This window comes from Cyprinodon variegatus, unplaced genomic scaffold, assembly GCF_000732505.1.
Source record: "Cyprinodon variegatus isolate N-32 unplaced genomic scaffold, C_variegatus-1.0 Scaffold1070, whole genome shotgun sequence".
NCBI lineage: Eukaryota > Metazoa > Chordata > Actinopteri > Cyprinodontiformes > Cyprinodontidae > Cyprinodon > Cyprinodon variegatus.
The window spans coordinates 76,572-101,121 of NW_015151523.1; the positions used below are offsets into that span (position 1 = coordinate 76,572).

Below are 24,550 nucleotides of genomic sequence, written 5' to 3' on the forward strand. Positions count from 1 at the left end.
ATTTATCACAGACCGTGATGTGCTGGAAAATAATTTTGTTCTTTTCATGTACAGGTTTGTAACTCTCCACTTCAGCCAGACGTTTTTAGAATCATTAGTTTTAAGGGATGGATAATACTCTAAATAAAAATGTGTAATTTATCCTAGATATCCTGCTACGTGTGGACAAGGCCCCAGAGTGCTACTGTGTCTCCTTTTCCTAACAGATATTTTATCTGCATTTTTCAGTACATGTTTCCCACAAGAAGAAGATTGAAAGCACACTTCCACTTCCCTCAATTATTATTAGCTTTCTCATTATTAACCACATTATTGAAATGTGCCTCACTACATTTTTTTGTCACCATGTTTACGTCAGAAGGAATTTAAAATGTGGCTCAGTTAATTTATTGTCTGAAACTGCTTTTTTTTGTTTTAAAAATTTAACAAAGCATTTGCAAAATTTTCACTTAACCCTTTAAAGCCAATTGTATCATATTTAATACATACGTTTTTTAAACCTCTACATCATCAGTGTTATATTTTTTTTCTTGAAAACCCTGACTTACACAATAAGATGCATGTAGTGAACAGAAAACATTTAAAAGATTAGAGAGGAAAGCCTCATGTATCAAATTTAATGCAAAAGAATTATCCAATTTAAATTGTACAATATTATTTTTTGTCAGAAAGTTTAATGAGAACTCTAATAAAAAAAAAGAATGCTGTCAATTATTATTTTATAGGGTTCAGGCTTTAAAGGGGTAGGATTTTTAAAAAAGGTAAAACTTCCTGCGTACAGTACTTTCACATATTTGCAACTGTAAATATGTAATGCAGTTCTATAAAATGAGAATGGACATAAAGGCAATAACTTAATGAGGAAACAGGCTGTTGTCTCTTGCTGACCTTTGTCAAGGTCACTTCCATTCAAAACATGAAAACATCGTAACTAGACTTTAACCACCTTAATGCTTCCTTTTGCTTCTGTTTTCACCTGTAGTTTTGCAGCTTTTTTTACACCAACCCCCACCATGAATTAATCAAAGACACCAGGAAAAGCTCTAGAGAGACAGAAGTTTTCTTCCGCTGTGTGGAGCAGCTTTTATGGATCAGAAAATAAAGGAATGCTGCCTTGTGGTTCTTATTATGGTTTCTCTGTTTTAACGATAAAAGTGGTGTGATGTTTAGAAAGAAGCAAAGAATAAGTGTTATAAAGTGTAAATCTTTGTGTCAATACTGTAATACATCATTTTCACTCGAGGTTACCATAGCATGGCAATTTCCTTCTATTTGAGACATGAAGTTACTATTACAGTGTTTTGAAAAAGTATTTATATGTACATTTTTTCAGTTTGTGTTTTTAAGGACAAGAAAGAAAAGGAGCAAAAAAAAGGGAAATTCCAAGGTGAAAACTGCTGATGACAAAAAAAGAGAAAGAAAACTAAAGTCCATCTAACATTTACCTCAAAACGTTGACAAAGACGTAAGACTAGAAAAAAAAATGTGGATATACTAGAACAAAAGTGGATTTTTTTTTTTTTTTGGATGGATGGATGGATTGTTTTTCTGCTACATCCATCCTTTAACAAATCTTTTTGGTTTTTTAAAAACATTCTCATACTGACATAATGGTGATGATATGTTGCTCTTTTGTTGGTTCAGGGTCAATGAAAGACAGAATGGATCTGCGCCCTAACAGAAAATCCTGAAACAGAATCTCCAGCCACCATTTTTGACCAGATCCAAAGCACATGATGAAGCCCACTTCTTACTGCCTAAATGAAGCTTTTGGGGGCCTTCAGTCAAAGTTAAGAAATAAATCAATTTAAGGCGCTGTGATATGATCTTAAAGGGGCCCTAATTATCTTAATTGTGGCTGAAATACAATATATGAGCCATAATTCCCATTTCTATAAAAAGCTGACTGCCAGTGATCGCAAATGTTTAACGGAAGTTGTTACTATCAAGAGTGGAACACGCTTTAGATATAGGAGAGAATTATTCACATTTGGTTTGGTTTGCTGGTTACAAAAAACAATAAGGGGCCAATTCATTTCCACTCTACTCTTCTATCTCGGGTTATGTCATCTGTACTCTCCGTCATCTCAGGCAAGTCATCTCTGCCCACAGAAAGGATGATTACCCGCCGCTTACCTGTGTCCTGTCGAAACTGGTGCATGGACTGGAGGTCGATGATGTAAGGGGAGAGCTGGGCATCAACCTGCCCCAGAACCACGCTTCCCCTGGCATCCCCCTTCAGTACGTTCTCGATGTGGTGGCACACTGCCGCACTGTACGGCCTCCAGCGCCCGTGTTCATTCATCCACTCCCAGACCACCACCCGGGCCAGGTTCTGAGGTGGGTACCCCACTCCGTTCATGGGCACCAGGAGCCCCGATCCCGGGCGAGCCATCTCTCTTGGTGGTGTCTGCTGGTGGGAACGTCTCCTGCTAGATCACCACTGAGACCACTACCCCGTCAGTCAGCTCACACACAAGAACATCTTCTTGGAGCAGCAAGAGAAAATAGCTTGAATCAGCAGTTATCTCATGCTGCTTTCAGCCGATCAGCTCAAATGAAGTCATCTTCTGCAGGTTTCTTTCTGACAGGTAGCAATCTAGTGAAGCAACATCAACCTCTATGTTGTCTTGTTTGAATTGGCAGATTCTGATAATGATGATAATGATGATGATTGAGGATCCCAAGGAGAACTGCAGCAGGTGAAGAGGAGAAAATCACTAAACAAAAGACAGAGAACAAGCATATTCTTAAAAAAAAGATGTTTACAGTTTCTGCAGAAAGTGGAAAAAATCTAATCTCGAAATGCTTTAGCCTTGTTTCCGTCTGGCTATTCTGATTTCTTACAATAATCTTTGTGCAAGTCTGTGTCCGCAGCAGAATAATAATAACACATCAGATGTGTAGATGGGCAATGTGAGGACACGGCTGAACAGAGCAGGTATTATCTGATTATATATTCTGGATGGTATCTTACAGACAGATCTGTAACCCCCCCAAAAAAACCAATAACAAAAACACATGCAATATCTCGATTAACTGTCAATAGCAATAAAAACAGAGGTTTCAAAGCGATGTTACAGATACAGACCTGTAGGCAGCAGCAGCTGTGTTCCCACAGATCTGTCAGGTAAGAGGCTGCATCTTGCGGAAAAGGATGGAAAGCAGACAGCGATGCGAGGGGGATGAATGAAAAAAAAAAAAAAAACGAGGTGCAAACCCTCCGACACACACACACACCTTTTTTGTTACAGTCGTATCCTTATATTTAAAGTCTGAAAGTGTCCTGCAAACGCTGAGGTTCCGCCGTGGAAAGAGTGTTCCGCCGCTGCGCAGCCGTGCAAAGGCTCCCAGATCACAGCAGCTTGTTGGTGCGCTGCTCTCTGCTCACTCAATGCATGCCCCAATTGTGCGGTTTGCAGAGCAAGAGGTGCAGAGAAAAGCCGCTCCGCAGCTGGGAAGGAAGGACGGAGGGACGGCTCCTTTCTCTCTGTGTGACAATGACAAACAGACGCACTTTACGCAAAGCGCGATCCGATGGCGCTCCAACAGCAGAGCGCACCTGTATGCATTGATGTTAGGGCAGCTCGGTTTGTCAATTAACACAAAAAAAGCAAACTAAAAGTTATGACTTCCGGTATCCGGTTTCAAAATAAATGCTATAAAGACACGCTTATATTAACTTAACTGGGAGGGGATTGGACATGTATAAACTTTTGCTTCTTCCATCCCCTTTTCAAGCCATGCATATGTATTGTTTGTCATTATATGTATTTTAAAATGTGTGCAGGTTTGAAATAAACTTTTTGATATGATATGAACTTGGTTAAAGGGACATAAAGGGGCGCGCAGGCGTCATAAATAAATGCTTTAAACTAGGCAGACTTTATTTTAATGCCCCCCCCCCCTTCCATCCATGTTATTTATACATTGAAATTTGAAACCTTCCAAATTTATTTTATTTTACTAAAAAAGTTAATCCACATTTCACATCGCATAGTTTGATGTTAAAACGATTTGGTTCTATTTCAAAATAAGTCATGGGAAATATATTTAACTGTCAATTACTATAATATTTTCTTTATTTTTATTGTCGTATTTAAACGTTACTACAAGGATCTACTAGATGCTCTCATCTTATCCAACGCAAATGACATTGTTTAGGTAGTAGTACCAGGAAATCACCAATAAGTGTCAGCATTGGGGAGCTAACACATAAATATAAGCTGTTGCATTTTCCAGAATACCTTAAATAAATATTTTTGATTAAATTGAATTGTCTAATAAGTAAATAAATGTAAACAGAGCACATCTTTAGTGAGGGAAACTTTCTCTTCAATTTCGAGCTATTAAACACTCAGCAGCTCCTGGTCTGGAGTTTACCAGTTTTCTCCTCTGATCTAGATGATTATCGAGGTAATCACATATAGATAAGCTATCATTAAATTATTTGATCCCTATGTTTGAACCTATGTTTATTTCCTAATCTGCTCAGACAGGGAAGCAAAACTGAATTGGGTGAAATGAATTATTGTCCCCCCTGAAAACAATATTCATACCTGTGATTAAGTATAGAAACAAGAAGACAAACATGAAACCTTCAAATTTACCAAGACCTTTTTGAAACAACCCGACAGTAAATAATAATAAATAGCAGAGCTTACTGAGGAAACCAGTTAGAGTGTGAGGAGCATGGGATGATCTTCATCCTTATAGTATCTCATGCCTCCATCTCAGCAGAAACTAACTTGCCATGACAGCATCATCACCGTCTTTGGGAGAAATAATAAAATGCATAAGATTAAAGACAATTGTTTGAGAATTGATTTACTTGGTTTGTTCCTGAAATTTTATTTCATATTTATAGAAAGTGTAGCCCTATATTATATTTTTAATTAATATGCATTTTATGTTTTGTTTAAATCTCCAATTACATTTACAGATGCTTGATACTTTTGATGAGGAAAACTCCTCAATAATGTGCCTTTGGCACTGATAATAGCAGGTTCAAAGCTGTCGGATGGCTGTGCATGTGTGGATCTTTCCTTCTGGATGTGTGGACCTTGCCTTCTGGATGTGTGGATCTTGCCTTCTGGATGTGTGGACCTTGCCTTCTGGATGTGTGGATCTTGTCCTGATTAGTGTTGGAGGCAATAACACTACAATTTTATTTCCTGATCACTCAGTCCTACTCTGAGCAACTACAAGATGGACCCAAAAAAACAAAACAAATCCACAGGAAAATCCTGTAAAAAAAAAAAAAAAGAAAAATGACCTGACTGTGGCTGCTGTGGAGTTTAAGAGCATGGAGGATTTGCTGCAGGTTTTAAAGACCAGTACAGGCAGGTTTAAAATTGTAGACTTTTTATTTTAATTTGGTTTGTTTTTAGAGGGAAAATACCAGGCCAGGGGCTCTTAGGACCAACAGGTACATTTGGATGGAGTGAATGTTTTTTTTTTTTTATCAGTGAATGAGAGTAGACTTGTAAGAAAACACTGACCATTGACCAAATCTTGACCATTTCTGTGTATCTTGTTAAGTTATGACAGAGGAGCTGAAACATAAGATTTATAACAAGATTTATTTCAAGCTTTCAAGATTTTAAAAAAGCAAGGAACTGCATCAATGGTGTGGTGGAGAGAGTGGCTTTATGCTTTTGTCTGTATGCTCTCAACCTTCTTTATCATTATGTACAAGATTACCCTGATTTGTTTCAAAATGCTTTTTTGAATATAATTCATCTTTGTATTGCCATTACATTGTCACAAGTACAAAGCAATGAAACCCATCCCCTTGGGGAGCAGTGGACTGCTATTATGTGGCGCACAGGGAGCAGTGTGGGGTTAAGGGCCTTGCTCAGGGACCCAGAGTGGCAGCCCGTGGGAGTAGGGCTTGAACTCAGAACCTCTGGATACCAAGCACAATGCCTTGACCACAAGGCCGCCACTCGGCTACTTGATCTCACACTGGAGATATTTACCTCTGCATTTAACCCATCCCCTTGTGGAGCAGTGAGGAGTTGAGGGTCTTGCTCAGGGACCCAGAGGGCAGACTGTAGGGATCGAATCAGGTACTTGCAATCTTCTCAGAGCACACTAAGCCAACATTTCCCCTTAGGTCGGATGAGGTGGAATGTCCTCCTTTTAAGTATTTTCGGTTGTTGATATGTTCAATATTACTGTAATTTTAGAGACCACACCTTTTTTTAACAGAACCTGTTAACTCAACATCCTTTGTGTGTTACTTAAAATAGCTCTTTCTCTCTCCTTCTGGAATGTGATGCGAAAAAAGAAGTTATCTTGCTTGGAGACTTTAATATTATTAGACAAATCAGTTTGGAGACAGTTAAAACCACTATTACAAATTTTAACTTTACTTAATTAATTAAAGGCCAACTAGACCAATTTCCTCCTCTAAAACATACATAGATCTTGTTTTTTCTAACAAGTGTGTGAGAATTGAAAAGAGATTCAATACGACAGGTCTGTCTGACCATAACCTTATTCTGTTCTCTAGAAATTGTTCTAAAAATAGATTCACTTGTTCTAAAAAAATCAATATCAGAACTGTTGAAAGTATCAGGGTGGGAGGGTCCAAACACAAGCCTTAGCTTCCTAACGATAGTGAAATATGTATCATTCGTTAAGCCTTTTGCCCTGTATGTAGTACCAATCCACTATATTTTTCATTGTTTATTGCTTTTAATTTTATTTTTTTCTATTTAATTGCTCCATCTGTTTATGCTGCTCATAGCCATGGTGGCTTACTGTTTTAATTGTTGTCACTGTTCTTTTATTGATATTATTTTTTTATGTTGTTTACCTAACCTGCTGAAGGGAATACAGCTGGAAATGAGCCATGGGCTATAATCTGGCATATTTTTATGTACATTTATATGCATTTTCCCTTAATAAATAAAGTCAAACGCATTTATGTTTTGTTCTTCCCCATCTGCCTTTATGGTCTTTTTTATCTTATTGTGAGGCTTTTATCTTTTTTAATTTTAGATCTGTTAATGGTAAAACACAACCATTTAATTTCTTTTTGGGATTAATAAAGTAATTTTGAATTGAATTCAAGCTTTAACCTATCCAGTCTCTCAAATTAATAATGAAAACAGAAAAATAAATAATCATCTCAACTACAGTAACCTCTGGACCATCTGCCTGTTATTTCTAAATACTTGAGAAAATTGTTTCCTCCCATCTTCTCTCCCTCCATCTTCTAACTTATAATAATCTTTCTGAACAAATCCAATCCAGTTTCTGCCCGTAAAAACAAACGGCCTTCTGATGAAAACAGACTCAGGTCTTCTCCTGCCTGGCTGAAATTAAAGACTGGTTCACCTCTAACTTCTTGAAGCTAATTTGCAACAAAACAGAAATCCTCCTGGTAGAAACCACACCAGTTTGATATAACCAAAAAAAAAAAAGAACAAACACCATGTTAACTACCAGTATTGCTAGAATTGTTGTTTTCATTTTGTCTTATTATTATCATTATTTTTGTTTTGCAGCTTGGAATATTTTGCTACATAAAATTCTTAAATGAAATTCTCCTTTTGCTCTGACTATTCCAATCTAATGGTAAACTTTCACATCTATATGGTACATAAACTGTTTTTATTGATACTAATTTGAATGCTGTTGATCTGTATGCAGTAATGTGTAGTTGGCCTTTTTTTTTATTAAACACAATTATGTAAAAAGATACAATCCTCAGGTGGCGTCTAAATGCAATTAGTCACTTCAGATCTTAAATATGATTAACTATAAGAAAGCCAGTTCATGTTTATTCTGTTTCATCTGCGAGTTATTGGTGCTTAAATATATATAAACAGGAGATTTTGAATTTTCAGAAGAAATGATCTGATTTATTTTAATAATTGCCGTTAAAAACACTGCTGGATACATCGTTTGAGGTTTTAAAAAAAAAAAAAAAGATATATTAGATTTAAAAGCAGAATCATGAATGACTGATAGTATTTTTCAAATAATAAACACTGAATTAACATTCAGCTGAAACCCTTCCTGTATCTTTATGGAATTGCAGATAAACCTAACCACTGCAACACATCCCAGTGTATTGCAAATCCACTAAAACCAGCTGCTGGCATAGAAATACATATATATATATATATATATATATATATATATATATTATTTCTCAGCTGCCATTACAGCAGTAACTTCAATCCCCTGCAGAGCTATGTTGAGGCATTATTTCCTATTAAAATTATGTGTTAAATGTAGACTAACAGTAACACTGATTTAGCTCATAAACAGTCTGAATATTCTTTAGTTACACATGAGAAACATCCCTTATTGTTGTTTTGAAAATATTTGAAATATATAATTATCATATTGTTATAAAGTTGTTATTTACAAAGATGAATGTGTTTTAACCTAATTTTTAGTGTTAAATTCTGAAAGGAGTGTCTTTGTATTGTTCTGAAAGATCTGTGAATAAATTGATTTATTTTATTTAATTTACTTATTTATTGATTATTTATTTCAACCTGCCGTTATTGTAAATGGCCACTCTTTGGCTTCATATTGTGAGGAAAACTCCAGTGTGTTGCTTGGTTACATGAATGGATCAGTGAGCTGAAACATATTCTTTCTTTTGTCCACAAAAACAAACGTTAACGTTAGAAAACAGCGCCACCGCGTGGAATAATTGTGTCAGTGGACAGCGCACGTAAAAAGCAAACTAATATATGATTGATGCCACAACTTGTCTTGGATTTGGTTTGTTTAATATAATTTAAGTTACTGAGATATCGCGAGAACAGAGAAAGAAAGAAAAAACGAAAAAGAGACAGAATGGGGCAGAAACATAAGCTTAAAAAACTAACTATAGTATTTATTATTTAAACAAAACAACATCTAAAGCCACAGCTTTTGGGTTGTGTTTTTCTGCTGTGGAACTTTGTAAATTAATGTCAAATAAATTTGTAAGTTTTTGTACTGACATTGCTGCAATTTAAGAGAAAAATGCCTAAAAATATATCTCATTTAGGATGATTAGGGTTTAAAAACACATCAAAATGGGTTATTTGACAATGTTCTTCCGACTTTTTAGTCCAAACATTTTAAGCCTTGGCAGGAGTCTCAAGCATAGAGCCAGAGGTCATTGTTTAAGGAAACATCACCATATTTGAGAGAACATACCATTAAATACTATTTATTAAGATATGTCTACCTTTGGATCCAGGATCAAAGCAATGAGAAAACATCTACAGAAAGAACAAATGTATTTCTTTAAAAAGTGAATACATTTATAAATTGGGACCTGAAATTTACTCCATTTCCATTTTATGCATTATTTTTCACTTCTGCGTCAAGATCCCTGCACAACCCCTCTTCTTTATAAACAGGAGGAAACCAAGCTGTTCTAATGAGTGGTTTCTAAAGAAGCAACATTTCCAGCCTGCTATCTAAAACAATCTTCCTCTCTTATCCATGCAGAGTCATGGTTGGGCTGGTACCTATCTCCAGTTGTTTTCGGGGTCCACACCCTGGACAGACCACCAGTCCATCATATGGTCAACAACAGAAGCACACAAAAAACAACCGCCAACAAACTCAACCTAACCTGTATAGGATGAAGTCACGGTACCTGGAGATAAAGCCTCCATCTTGACCATTTCGTTGCAAAGCAGCATTGCTAACATTTACATCACTGTGTATTCCTAGACAGATACACATGCAGATTTCTTTTTTTTTTTATGTAATCCAGGCCAAGTTCAATGTAAAACACGAATGGGGAGATAAGTGAGCTGCCATAACTGTCGCTCTAACATAAATGGAGAGTAGTATACACAACATCAAAAATAAGGTATTAAAAATTCAGTCAATCATTCAGTATTTACATCTATAATGAGCGTCAATCTGCTCAAGTTTTGGAGTTAATAGCAATTAGAGAAAGATGACAGCCATGCATTTTAATCTGAATGGTTTTGAATACCTGCCAGTTAATAAAATTAGTACAAATATTTCTTAAAGTTTGACACTGGTTATAGAGTAAATTTGACATTAATTGCATGGAACCAAATGTTATCTGAAAAAGAGTTATATTCTACTCTGTATGTTTTAAAGTAACACTTGTTTATTTTACAGTGTGGGAGAAAAAGTTATTGGTACATCGTCAGCATCATTTTAACACCCCTGCTATTCAATAAGAAACAGCTGAAAATATTCCATATTTAACCACCGGCTGCGGCTAAAAGTTTAAACACCACCCACGCCTGAACCTGGTCTAAGTTTGGAGGACAGTCATTATCTAGATAATATCAAAAACCAGGTGAATACAAGTGGCTGAGGATTACATTATGTCTTTTCCGATGTTGTTCCAGATTTTTGTATTTCTATTTTTGAGTTTGATTTCACATCATTTAGTTTGATTGAACTATTTACAGAAAGTAAATAAGAATAATAAAGCATATAAGGTCATTGTTAGGTTAAGGCCAGCCAGAAAGGCAGGTCATGCAACTATAAAACCAAATCCAGCTTTTACTCATATGCGACGCTGATAATGAAACAGAGTTTAGGGGCCTTTGTTTGGTCAGTGTGAATGAACTGCATGTGAGCAATGATGCATAACAGGAAAAGCAGGAAATCCTTTTATCAAAGCATTTGTGAGTCATTACAGTAGTAATTTGTTTGCATCACCGTGTGGGAGAGTAAGAAAAAGGTCAAAAGTTAGTTGAATTGTAAAGTCACATATTCAACTTTTATTTGAAATGATATCAAACGAATACAAGTGCAGAAAAAACATCTATACATATGTGTAAAAACTATAATAAACACACAAAAGCAAACCTCATACAACTACATTAAAAAAGTCAATAGTTTCTTTGCAAAAATCCTGACATACATACTTTGAAATCCTTTCTCAGGTTCATTTAAATATTCCCAATAATATCAGTTCCATTCAAGGTATTAACCTCTGCACACTTTTTTTTTTCAGGATGATTTGAATAATGCAAACTGTCTTTATACAAATATACAGGAGGATATACTGTACATGATCACAGTCATTTGGACATTTGAACATTGTTACTAGAATCTGCCATCCTTGAAAACATTCCTATGAGTTCAATCATTGACTTAAAATGAAATTACGCTGAATGAAACATCAATCACTAGTAGGGACAACATGGGACAGTTTTTAACAAGGTTTTTAACAAGTTGTTGGAAAACAATATGATAAAGTGGAGTGGGAATCACAGAATAACATATATGAAGAGGGCCATAATGGCAGCACTGATGAGGCCAGAGATGGGAACAGTGACGAACCAGGCGATGAAGATATTCCTGAACAGAAGCCAGTCAACTGATTTCCGGGAGCGCAGCCATCCCACAGCCACCACCGATCCCACCTGTGTGCATGAGAGAGATACTGGATATAAATTCTTTGATTTTGATGTGATGGAGCAACAAAAGGTTATGAAACATAAGGAAAATATTTTTTTCTTTCCTTTTTAAAAAATCTGAACCTCAATTTTTGAACAGAACTGAATTTGATCTGAGTCCCTTAAATAACATTCAGCTCATCTGGCTGCATTTAAAGGTCAAATAAGCATAAGACATGATGTTGGCAGTATTATACTGTGGGGATATTTTTCTTTTTCCATTAAAAACAGGCAAGCAGATTAGGGTCAGTACGAAGATAGATACATTTATTAAAGATAAACGTATTTTTTTTTAAAGAAGAAAACCTTTTTGAGAAGAGAAGAAAATAAATGGGGGCTCCCATCCAAGCAGGACACACCCAGAACACATAGTAAGAGTTCAAATAAAACTGTTTATATCAAAGAATACTTGGGTTAGAATGGCCAAATCAAAGTCCAGACATAAATCAGCTTTTAAATCAAGACCTAAAATTCACCAATGCTCTCAGTTCAAGTAGAGATACTTTTTTGTTGAAATACACCAAAAGTGCATTTGCATGAAACATAATAACATAACGAGAGCGAGTAATTTACAAATTACCCGAAGCAGAATTGAGTTTAGGAACGAAGCGATTGGAAGGACGCACCATAATAGTATAATTCACGTGTCTTCTATAAGAGTTTACCACAAGACTACAATTAGAGGCTGAGTGAGAAACAGCCAATCAGACGTCAGGGTTTGTGAGAGTTGCTCTAGTCCTGCCTCCTTGGATTTGATGGATGTGTGACAGTTTAAATTAATTCATAATGTGCTTCAGGAAAATGCAGGAAAATGAATTTATTGATTCATGAAACAATTCGTAAAATAATATTTACTTTAAAAAAAAAATCACTATATTCAACTGGGATCCATATTATTAGTTATATATTTATTCATTCAATTCTGTATTTATGTACAGTTACAGAATGAAAAGAATAGAATTCAACTTTATTGTTGTTACACTGTCACAAGTACAAAGCATCAAAATGAACTCTGCATTTAAGCCATCCCCTTGCAGAGCAGTGGGCTTCCATTGTGCGGCACCCGGGGAGCAGTCTTTGGTTAAGGGTCTTGCTCAGGGACCCAGAGTTGCAGTCCATGGATGTGGGGCTTGAACTCGGAACCTCTGGGATCCAAGTGCAATGCCCTAAAAACTAGGCCACCACTCCCCTCAATAAATGAATGATGCATATAAAGAAATATTTCATAAGGTATTCATTTATTGAACCACGGCACGGGTCACCCTCCATAATAATATAAAGAAAAAAATCAAGAAGTATTAACACGTTTGCAAGGCTAAGTAATATCACTGACGTAGTTATCCCTAATATAACATGCTCAGAGCTGATCTCTTTATCTTTTTGTGATAAAACCTCAGAGATTTTAGCTTTATTACCTTGCAATGTGTCGTGCTGACAGGAAGACCAATATTAGATGCAACAACAACTGTGACAGCTGAAGCCAGCTCGATGCTAAATCCACTACAGGAAAAAAGGAGAAGTTCATTTTAGTTTTACAACCTGATAAATCATCACTTCTGCTAAGAATGACTTTAGCTGTGAAGCATACCTCGATGGTGTAATGGGGGTCAGGTCTTTGCCCATGGTCTGGATCACCCTACGACCCCAAACCCAAAGTCCAGCACAGATTCCTACTCCACCGTACAGGAGCAACCAAATGGGCGTGGGAGCGTTCGACACCACAGACCCGCTCTCATAGAGAAGCCAAAGCGCCACTAGTGGGCCAATAGCATTGCTAGAGATAGGAATGAAATGTAAATCATAAAAAAGATAATATATCAGTACAGTGCTGAGAATAAAATGCCTACCTGACGTCATTTCCCCCATGAGCAAAGGAGCCAAAGCAAGCGGTGAGAATCTGCAAAAATTGGAAAAGCAAAGAAACAGTAGGTTGATCAATCTCCAGCTCGTCTTCCTCCACAGCAGAGGCCCCGACTGCCTCCTGAGTCACGCTCCCATCCGGGACAGAACTACCACTGGTCATTGCCGAGTTGTAGCTGCTGTAACTGTCCACGCGAGGTCGTCTCTGAAGGCCTCCTTCCACATCTTTGTATTTAGGATCACCTTGGATACCGTATATAGCCATGGTGTAGGATGTGTAGCTGTTGTTCCTCCGCATGGGCCGCTCCTCTGTGTCGCTGTCACCGATGCAGTCCCCTACCTTGGCCTTGTGGAGCTTATGCAGCAGGTCTTTGTAAAGGCCAGAGTCCTTGTGGATGGTGTGGGAGCGTCCACTGTGGGGATCGGTGATTGTCATATGGCCCACAGAGCCATTCAGACCTGTGGGAAAAATCTCACTTTTAATTTTCTTTGGTTTACAGCTCAATCAGTGCCACTTATAGTGTTATTAGACATTCATATATTTGTTAAAAGCTTTTATCATTTCGAGCACCAGATAAATCATTTCTCACCATTAGAAATTTCAAGATCTTTGGCATCTATCTCGCTGTTTAGATCAGCCTCCTCAGAACCTCCGAGTTTAAAGGCCACCTTCTGACTTTCTGGAGGGTTCTGCAGGTCAGGTGGGGTTTGGGGTTGTTCTGCTGGAGGTTTACTGGAGTTCCTCTCCATTAATGGAGTCTCACAGGGAGCAGCAGCTGTTTCACCTGAGATATATGACATCAAAAAAATCAAACAACTTTGTTATTGTCTAGCAGAGAGTTATATTGAAGTAGAATTTACTGCTTCATTTATAGAGTATGTCATCAACACCAAACAAATGCTGCTCCAAAGCTGAACAAACAAATTCCCTTTCCCATAAATCATATTGTTAATGATTTATGAGATTTTATGCAATTGACCAACACAAAGGTGTGCATACTTTGAATAAGTGCAGCTGTACAGTAGTATGAGGCATTTCTCCAAAATCTTCACACATCTAGAAAGTAAAACTTTTGCAATTTTTCTTGCAATATTCTTAAATGCTTTGACATTGAAAATGATCACTTACTATAATGCCTGACAGTAGAATAAATCAACTTAGTGCCAAACATAGTAAAGTGTATCATTATTCTCATCCAGCAGGAGCATCTTCATCCATGTTTCCTCTGTTTCCTAATAGCAACAAAACTACCAGATTCCCCCACCCAAGACAGGAATCTCTGCATCTCTTCTAATTCTCTCTTAGCCCAGTCTTTCAGCAAATCTAGTGGTTATGTCCTCTTTCCAGGATTAAGAAGAGCTCTCTAATGTGTTCAATGACTCTGTTGTTTTACTAAAAAAAACAAAAACTGCAGCCTTCACACATAAAAGTGAATTTATACTGATATTAAAAGGCAATTCCCTGATAGGGGGGCTTTGAAAGGTACTGGATTAAATGCATGATTTAGATTTATTTTACTAAATTTAAATACCATGCATCTTTTTCTTTTTATTAAATAGCTTTGTGCTAGGTTGTGTTGGTGTATAGATACATTAATAGTAAAATAAAATAAGGGTTTTGAGTTGCAATGTGGGCAAAATGTGAGAAAGTTGAGTGGATATGATTATTTTCACAAGAAACTCTAGATTCTACTCAGTAGTTTAGTTTTATGTTCCATTTTGTTTGCCTTGGGTTACTGAAACTGTTCCAGATACTTACGTTCAATTTTCTTCTTGAGGCGTGGACAGACCACAAACCAAACAACCAGCGCTGTGATGACGGCACAGCCCACTGCGATGCATAGTGTGCCCCACCATGGCACCCTGTCGAAGCCAAGCACTAACAGAAAAAGGGGACATGCTTAGAAAAAACACTCTCAAAATGAGCACAAACAGAACATTTTCCCCTATTTCCTTTTAGGATTTTATGCCCTGAAATAGAAATATAGCATTTATGAACCAAACCCTGCTACTGCTGCAATCACTTTAGCAGAAGGATGTCATATAATCTTCTCCTTCCTGTGTGACCAGTTAGTCATGTAACTCGTATAAACGCTAAAAGTTTTCTTAAAGGTCTGCTCCTCCACTGTCAGATGGGCTTTCTGTTTCAGGACAACTGTATCAGTCAAAGAGCACGCTTCTCTAATCTGATACTAAGGAAGAGGCCAGTCTTGCAGCATAGTGATAAAAGGGTTGCTGTCAGTTTCTTATTTAGAAAACTCATGTGGAGGGTATTTTTGCTGTTTGAAAGTGAAGTAAATAAGTTTATTCTTTTATATATATATATATATATATATATTTTTTGCTTTTTGGGGTCTAGATTATAAACAAGCTGGACAAACATTATGGGTGTAACATATCTCTTTCTTTCACACTAAGCCGGGTGGCCTCAGACGGCGTTAACCATAGGCTTGCAGGCAGATAACCTCATTTTTAGGTCAGAAAAATGAAACAGAACTTCCAAATTTCTAAAAGATAACTGCATCAACCCTCTACGTAACATGTGAAAACATGGGGAGTAATTATACACCCATCCCCACCGCGGAGCGCAGCCTTCACTTAGACTTAGACTTAGTTAGACTTGTCTAAAGATCTATTTATTAGCAAATTTTAATGTCATCCATCTAATTTATTCTCATTGTTTGCCTTAATTATCAGCTATACATGAGATTTTCTTCAGCTCATGTTTATTTTTATAGTTTTAGTAAAATCCTCTGGTTTGTTGTGTCAATGTGATACTCACGTGGAGCTCCTGTGAACATGATGGAGAAGAGGTTGATGCCCATAGTGATAGCATAGAAGACAGGAAGGGCTCTCAGACCGTTTGGAACGGGGTTAGACTGTGGAAAAGAGACTTTTCTGGATTGTTTGGGACTTAATCATTTTCTTAAAAGGAAATGGGCATGAAAACTTTTAGTACATTCAGTTGAGTGAAAAATCAAAGTAAAATTTTGTTACTGAAAAGTTTGTTTCTTGTTTTCTTCTTGGCTTTTAGATTAGAATGTACTCTGATAAGGTGCATATACGTATATCAGAGCATTCTAAATCTTAGATCTTAGTGATGTCAACCTAGCCAAAAGGTTTTTTTTTTCTCTCATGATCATGTAAACAAATGAGACAGAGAATGCATCTATAAAATCTTAGTCAATTGGAAATCAACCGAACTTTCACAAACGCATGGCACAGCATAGGAGAGCCAGTAGCTCTCGGCAAGATTCAGCTGTACACTTCCACCTCAAGAAGAAAGGAAACACCTTTAAAGACCAAAATGTTCAGATTTTGGACACTGAGGACAGATGGTTTGAAAGAGGGGCCAAGAAAGCCATAACTGAACAGAGGGGGATGATTGAGGTTTCAGCTTGACAGCATTTAAAATTCAGTCATGGAACTCATCTGAAAGAAATTACATCAGCGCTCCCATTATGATTCAAAAGGCCAATAACAGCCTATGCAAAACAAAAGGCTCCAACAATCCAGAAGAACAAGGGGTGGCTATTTTATTAGCATCTGACTTGGAATGTGTGCAGGAGGATGAACCTCCATGCTACTTAAAAACATAAGCACCCCAACTAGAGACTGATCTGGTGTGAGCCAACAGTACTGAAAAAGACTCCTGGATAGGTGTCGAAATGTCTTCAAAACAACTGAGCGAAATTCCGGATCGTAAATTAGATTGAAGTTGATTGGTTGTGGTAGAGACCTTAAATCCACCTTTACCTTAGATTAGATTAGATTCAACTTTATTGTCATTACACAGGTACAGGTACAAGGCAACGAAATGCAGTTTAGCTTACTCCAGTTAAGCCTGCTTTATGCTAAGAAACAGACCATCTGTGTGTGTGTCGCAGTTAACGCAGATATACCCCGCCTTCCCCAGACACCTCCCCAAAATTGTAGGTGACCACAGACAGTGCCACAGACAGGAGGTCTCTGATTGGTCAAATATACATCTGCTCTAAATTATGCGTATTTCCTGTTTGGTTCCTTAATGGCAGAAACACTGGCTGAAGTGTCGTACAGAACGCCTGGCACACCTCAGACACTATCCTAGACACCATGCAGGACGCTAGTTTGTAGCTCTATGCGACAGCCTGTTGGTTTGCACCTAAAGCCAAAACACACAGCGCCACGGCCAATGTTTCGGGAACACTCATTGGTGAACTGTGTGTCGTCAGATGGCGAACAAGCACCTCAAACCAACACCCACAATCCTAGCTAGTTTGTGATTGTCTCTCTTGTGTTGTTGCGTGCACTAACATAGTGCAGACCACGCTTCAAAGTTTGGCATAAATCAAAAATATCTGCGTCGTACCTTCAACAAGTTCACTGCGACACACTGCTGCAGGAGTATACACAGCCCTTTACAGGAACAAGATAAAGTTGTTGTAAAAAAGTTGGGTGGCTTAAGTGGATCTAAACATTCACTTATTTAAAGCAGAAGTTTAAACTGTCAACATTGGAGAAAAAAGTAGAACAACAACCAAAGATGCAGGGTCAATGGATGGGAACATATTTTGTTTGTGGACATTAGTGAAAAACACAACAGACTTAAGTCTAATTAGTGTTTTTATGTTTTAAAAAGACTGCCATTATGTTGGCACTAAGAAACTTTAGTATTTTAAGGCGGTACTTTCAACAAAAAAAGTGTGTTTGTACTTGAATCCATTTGCAAAATTGTAAAACTAGCAAAATGTGGACATTGTTGTAATAACTGACATGTATTATACTGTTAGTAAGTTCATACACTTTAAATGAGTCATCACCTGGAAATCTGACTTTTTCATGTTAGAGCAAGAACATTTAATTTATATTTGGGTCCTCCCCCTTGATTTATATCAGTAAAGGAAGGAAGTGTGTGGGGGACTAATACTAGCCTGTCTCACCCTCATCTCTGTTCCAAATAAAGGGGCGACTCTATCCTTTAGGGATTCACCTGCAGGCAGTCGGTGTGTTTCTGCTTGTTTAACTATTGACCTACTGTGGAATCAATGATAAACGAACCATGACTAACTGCTAACGTTGCTAACAACACATCCACATGAACGTGCACACATACAAGTCAAACTTTTGTGCGTACCCTCGCGAGAAAAAAAAGGAGAATGAAAAGGGATTTGAATGAGCAGTTTTTATTTATTTTTTTTCCTAAAAATGATTGAAGACAAATTTAAAGAGAATTTTGGGAGAATTGCATATGGAGTGAATGTTGGTCCATTATTGTTGCAAGCCAGGATCAGGTTTTATGAATGATAAAATTTAAATAATAAAAAAAAAGAATTTAACAAAACGGCAAGGCTATTCTCAAAATTTTATTCTTTTTTTTTTTAAGAAGTTTTTTAGTTTCATTTCCGTTTTTTTTTTTTTTTTTTTACAAATTTCCATTCACTAAAGATGTTCTTTGCTTGCAACAATAATGCAACAAAAGTCACTTCATATGTCTATAAAAATACCAGGTTATGTCTCCTTTACCATGATCAAACCATGTTTGCAAATGGAGATAACTATCTAATGATACACAAATAAATTGTGCAAATTAAAGCTTAACGCCAGTTAAGCGGATATAACTACCTTTTAAAGTCAACATTTTGGATTTTTTTTTGCCAACAAAATTGTTATTTGACCACTCCTGGCCTGAGGGGACCTCATTATTTACTTTTTTTTTAAGTGGAATTTAAAAATCCCATTCTTTATCCACAGTCAATGGATTAGAACAGATACATAAATCTATGTAACCTGTATTTCAAAAATGACTGCCAGAGTAGGAGCACTTAGTAGCTTTAGTAATTAAGGATGTACTGCCAAGAAAAATGTAAATGTGTTGCAGTATCAGAGTAATGATGCTCAATCATGTACTCTGAATCTGTATAAAGGATTTCATCATGTAAAAAAATGATTAAATACCAACCACATAAGAAACTTTTGATAAAATTCACCATTTAAAAGCTGTAATTTAAAAGCCTTTAGCTACGCAGCTCCTTGTGCGTGTAATTTTTTTTACAAAGAAACTGGAAGTTGACTGAGTTTTTATCTTTAAATGCTTTCAAGTTAAAAGTGAAAGAACTTGAAGCAGCCTCAATTATCTGTAATTGTTTTACTTGATATATTTTTTATGTACCAATCATTTAATTTAATATATTTCTGTTTATTATCTAACTTTGCTGCCTCTTGGGCAGGACTTTTTTAATCTCAATGTGATTTATTTCCTGGTTAAATACAGTTTAAATTAAAAAAAAAAATCTTTTCACAAAAGTAAAGTTTGTTAATTTACTTTTTCAAATCACTTACCTTGTTTAGGATGAATTTGCGGACGAAATAGAAGAGGATTCCCGACATGATTCCAGACAGAACGGGCGACAGGAACCAGGAGGCCACTTCAAACAGAACATTTCACATACAATCTAATTACTAACTCATCCCTGCGCTTCTATCAGACATGGGCAATCTGGAGTCAACAAGTCATCTCCATGTCATGTATTTGTTCTACCCAGCCACTGAAGCAGGCGAGTCCAATCTTCACCGTGAATTAACCTGTGCAGATTGGACTCACCTGGTTAATTGGCTGGGTAGATTAAATACATGACATGGAGATGACTTGTTGACTCCACATTGCCCATGTCTGGCTTCTATCTTTGTTGGAATGCTTGGAAGATAGAGTTTATTTACCAATGCGTAGTAGTTCCATCCATTTGACCCCTTGATGGCCTCTGGCTACCAATGAAAAGCCAATTGTGGCTCCAACAATGCAGTGGGTTCCAGAGATGGGGAGCTTCAGGAACGATGCAGCCAGCTGCCACACAGCAGAGCCTGTGATACAAAAACATCAACTGAACTTTTGTTCACAGCCTAAAAAGACTCACTTAAAAAATAAAATCCGTCTGAATACTTACCACACATGGCGCTTATCGATCCCGCCATCAGCACTTGTTCTGAGCCGTTGTACATTTGCACGTCGATGATCCCCTTTCGGATAGTCTCACTGACCTTTGCCCCCAGCAACACTGAGCCCACCGTTTCAAAGATGGTGGCCAGGATGCAGGCCTGCCGCAGGGTGACCACTCCAGAGCCCACCGCTGTACCAAACGAGTTGGCGACATCATTGGCTCCGACGGAGAAGGCCAGGATGAAGGCGATGATGAATCCGGTCACCAAAAGCCAAAGGTAACCCGACATGTCTGATTGGGAGGCCATAGCTGCAGTGGTGGCAGCAGCCAGCGTTGCTAGTGTAGCAGTATCCATCAGTACTTTCAATGTTATTCTACTAAAAAAACAACAACACACCACCTTATTCGTTGTTTGATAGCAACCTCTGAGGTAGTACGTGGTAATAAACAATACAAATTAACCACTAAGGTTCAGAACACACAAACCTATTAGCTGATAATTGAATAAACCTATTGCTAGCTGGGTATGCAGGGTTTCTCTGTGAGGCTCATTATATAATGACCCTGAATGGAAATGGGAGAAGAGTCCATTTTGATCCTCAGATGATTCACGCTGCGGGGACACATAAATAGACGAGTTAGTGGGCGCTGTCCCATTGACAAGCAAACACCAGGCTGAGTTACACATTAACAAGAACAAACAACCCAACAAAAAACAAGTGACACGCATCATTTAGCTCAGCATGCGTGATTTACTCAATTATGGCAGGGGGAAGTTAATTTTGCCCTTTAAAAAAAAAGAAAGATAAATGTAGGAGACCTTAAAAACAACATTACATTAGAGTGTGTCAGAGCAAGCAGAGCGCAGCGCAGAAACAACAGAATTAGAGACGCATCAATTGGTCTGTCCTGACTGATACACATTTCTGGTGATCTGTTTGGTCTGACCTGCCAGTTAAAATTTTTTTTTTAAACACTGTTATGGGAAAAAACAAACAAAAAAAAAACAAACAGAAAAATATGGTAGCAGATTTGAATTACATTACACATTTATCTTCATCAGCATATTTCACTCCATTTTCGGAATTACAAATCTACTTCTAATAATGTGCATCACACATTATATTTAGTAAAGTTCAAAGAACTGCACCAAAGCACACGTTTGAGAATGCGTTACAGGCCGAAAATAACTGGAGCTCTAAGTTTTATTACATTTAATAAAGGTTATTTTTTCCCCAAAAATATATAGAAATGAGCACCTGCTAATCAAGCACCTGATCTGATAAAAACAATAATAAAAACTCCAAATCCAGAAGTCGAACGTACTTAAAGGAGCATTTTTGTGCAAAATATAACAGTGCCTAATCCTAACAACCCCAAGGTGTCTAATTTGCCAAAAAAAGGGAAGAAAAAAACATTAATCAATAAAAATAAAGGAAGAAAGCTCACATTTTGTTTACTCAAAGATGGCTGTCACATCTTGCTATACCGATCAACTTTATTGTGTAAAAAATAAAGCTTCACCATACCTATTTATTAGGAGGCATGTACATAAATACATTTGAAATACAACAAAAAATGAAAAAAGGTCCACTTTAAATTGCCAGAAATATAAATATGTAAACAAAGACCAAATTATTATGCATACGAAGATGAGACCCCATTGGGAAACCAAACTCTGAAAAACCTCAGAGCATTTCAACTTTGGGTGCATCCATATCCAAGTTTAGCAGAAATAAATATTGCATGTTTAAACTCATAACAGGGTTATAGATTCAAAAAGAGTAATTTCATAGTTCAACATTTGAAGCCTGGGATTTAGTCAACAAATTAAGCAGTAAATACATAAACAAATCTGTTTTGTTTTGCTATTCCTTTTTGTAGACACACTTTTCAGTGTTTTTTAAGCACATTGATGATAAAGCTCTGTCAAATGGCTAACACTGAATATTTGTTTATGGTGCCATATCGAAGAAATTGATAGGAATTTAATGTAGAAGCAACTCAAACAGAAGATTTCTGATGCGTCTCTGACCCAGACATTTTTATATCAGTGAATGTGAAGCCTATAAAGTGTAATATACCAATATAATATAAGTGAGGCCTATATAATATAATATACCAATACAAGTGAGGCCTATATTTTTACTTTCTCTCATCCAGCAGCTGCACATTTGGATCTGAATTCCCTTAGACTATGATATGCATGTTTCATATCAAATTTAGATGAATAAAGAAAGAATTTAATAAAATTATACTGATAAACAAATATTCATAAATAATAAACAACTAATACTTCTTATAATTTGCTGTAGACAACATGAGAAGTTGGTAGTTTTGACCCAACCTGGTATGTTAATCTTCTTAGTTGCTCTTGCATAATTCAAAGTGACGACACAAAAAAGAAAAACAACCAATAAAGTTATAAAATAGTGACACTTACGTAAAGTTTCCTTCTGTGTGTGGGTGTCCCTCAGAGGGCCACTGTCTGTCAGCTGTGATCAACACTAACAGTTAGAGGATGATGGGTGGTGGGGCCCCTGCTGGAGCCTGCTTTATATACTGAGACAAGCAGGGGGAAAACACGCCTTTTCTCTCCGGTCATGGGACAGCAGCGGAGCGGGAGATAATATTTAACTAGTTTGTTGACAGGGTGCAGAGTAATTGCAGCTGTCCCCTAATTATGTTGTCTTATTTTATCCTCAAATTATGTTCTACTCCTACAGCCCATAAAAGAGAGTATTAACTATTGTTTTGGATAATCTGATCTATTTTTCAAATTAGATCATTCTAAGTTTTAAATAATGATGTGCTTTTATACAACCATATGTAATACATCACAACGTTAGAATGTGAACACAGTAAGCTGAACTCTGGGGACACCTGCTGGCCGAATTTGGCAAAGCAGGCAACCAACCCTGGAAAACCTTGATTGGGCCTGGAACCAAAAGCATATTAAAATAAAGGTCATTGCTCCTGGTAAACCCCACTTACACCTTAGTTTTGTCTGCCTGTTGCATATTCAGAACTAATGTTTTAATCTAATTAAGACAGTTCCTCTGTCTGGATATACAGTTATAATCTTCATTTTATACGTGGCAAAGATTTAGGAATGAAAAGAGAGCGGTATCCTTCAGCTAAAAAAAAAGTGTAATATTTTGATAAGGCTGGAGTCATTGATATCTAATCATCTGCTAACATATATGATGTGAAATAAGATGATGTGGCAGACTGCAGATGTATAAAATGCCTTTTTAACTGTTAATCGGGGCCACTTCCTGAGAGGTAAGCAGCTGCCTTCTGCACATTCTAAGCAACTTCTCTGATCTGAGTAAGATTACAATTTATTTCACAATCTGTAGTCACGCCTCCTGGTTATTTAATACATTTAAGTTATGAAGCGTTATTTAGAGTTTGTCCCGAGTGATCTCTTTTCAGGGAAAAGAACCGGAGAGATGGCGCTTCAAGGTGCATACACAGAGCCTATCCACCAGTTCTCATTTTAACACTCTACATTTTATGGGTTTTATAGAAGGTAAAGCAGGCTCATTTATATTGCACATTTTGGTTGCAGGGCAAATTATATAACTGTACATGAGGAAAAAAATAAAAGTATATTAGGGTAACATAATGGTAGCAAATCTAATTAAACAGAATCTTAATAAATACTTATAATAAGATGATTATACTAAAATAAGTATGTATGTATATTAATTTCTTATTAAGAAAGTATCATTTATTATTGCATGAAAAATAGGAAATATTAACGAAGTGAAATTGTCTGTCTTATAATGGAGTATAGCATTTCAGCGCTGAGTTTGGAAGGACAGGCTGCTTTTATTAACATTTCAAGCATGCAGATAATTGTTATTTACCTGATATTAGTCGATTAATTAATTTCAGCAGTGCAATTTAAATGTGACTCATACACAGAAACAAACAAGAGGAATTAGGAGCTATGAATGTATGACTAAATCATGACACATAAAAATCATTCTATAAACAAAGATCCTAAGAGACAAGGAACGCTGACAAAAAATGTTCAGGAAGTCCCCTGAAGTTGGATTGGATTCAGATCGAATATACTTTGTTGATCCCAAGCTGGGAAATTACAGTGAGTGCAGCAGCAAAGCAAGAAACACACACACACCCCACACCTACAAACACACACACATACAGTCCAGTGTCACAGACAGGGGACTATTGTGATAACTGAGAAAGAGGGGACTTTTGTTTAAAAAAACATCCATCCATCCATCCATCATCGTTCTGTTTCGTCCGTCCGTCCATCCATCCATCCATCCATCCATCCATCCATCCATCCATCCATCCATCCATCCATCCATCCATCCATCC

The 24,550-nt window shown here is 37.0% G+C and overlaps 2 protein-coding genes across 6 annotated transcripts in view; both read right to left on the reverse strand.

Annotated features, from left to right (window-relative positions):
- The window catches only part of dtx1 (deltex 1, E3 ubiquitin ligase), a 67,345-nt gene extending 63,791 nt beyond the window's left edge, over positions 1-3,554 (reverse strand). For 2 of the 4 annotated variants that reach the window (XM_015400096.1, XM_015400093.1), the window contains exons 1-2: positions 3,092-3,554; positions 2,137-2,720 (exon numbers count right to left, since the gene is read on the reverse strand). In XM_015400096.1, coding sequence (XP_015255582.1) covers positions 2,137-2,395 — 259 coding nt within the window. In that variant the 5' untranslated portion in view covers positions 2,396-2,720; positions 3,092-3,554. The remainder of the gene's footprint in view (positions 1-2,136; positions 2,721-3,091) is intronic. The other 2 variants (XM_015400094.1, XM_015400095.1) reach the window with 2 other exon arrangements.
- A 7,162-nt stretch (positions 3,555-10,716) lies between these two features.
- On the reverse strand, positions 10,717-22,742 carry LOC107101258 (sodium-dependent phosphate transporter 1-A-like). 2 transcript variants are annotated; one of them, XM_015400106.1, is made up of 12 exons: positions 22,638-22,742; positions 20,681-20,807; positions 20,201-20,568; positions 19,977-20,117; positions 19,599-19,684; positions 16,060-16,156; positions 15,037-15,156; positions 13,868-14,062; positions 13,265-13,736; positions 13,006-13,191; positions 12,833-12,917; positions 10,717-11,384 (listed from the first exon to the last, which is right to left on the reverse strand). In XM_015400106.1, exons 3-12 carry the CDS (start codon positions 20,547-20,549, stop codon positions 11,229-11,231), a joined length of 1,887 nt encoding a protein of 628 aa, XP_015255592.1. In that variant the 5' UTR covers positions 20,550-20,568; positions 20,681-20,807; positions 22,638-22,742; the 3' UTR covers positions 10,717-11,228. The 2 variants fall into 2 exon arrangements, with proteins under 2 accessions (XP_015255592.1, XP_015255591.1); XM_015400105.1 differs by having other exon boundaries at positions 20,201-20,571.
- Between the last annotated feature and the right edge of the window lie 1,808 nt (positions 22,743-24,550).

Bases quoted from the DNA above. Each gene is read 5' to 3' on its own strand.
- LOC107101258 (XM_015400106.1), bottom strand. From the start codon at position 20,549: ATGGATACTGCTACACTAGCAACGCTGGCTGCTGCCACCACTGCAGCT. The intron at 14,063-15,036 runs GTAAGTATCTGG...CATATATCTCAG, and splicing joins CCTCAAGAAGAAAATTGAAC to GTGAAACAGCTGCTGCTCCC. The intron at 13,192-13,264 runs GTAGGCATTTTA...TCCTATCTCTAG, and splicing joins CATGGGGGAAATGACGTCAG to CAATGCTATTGGCCCACTAG.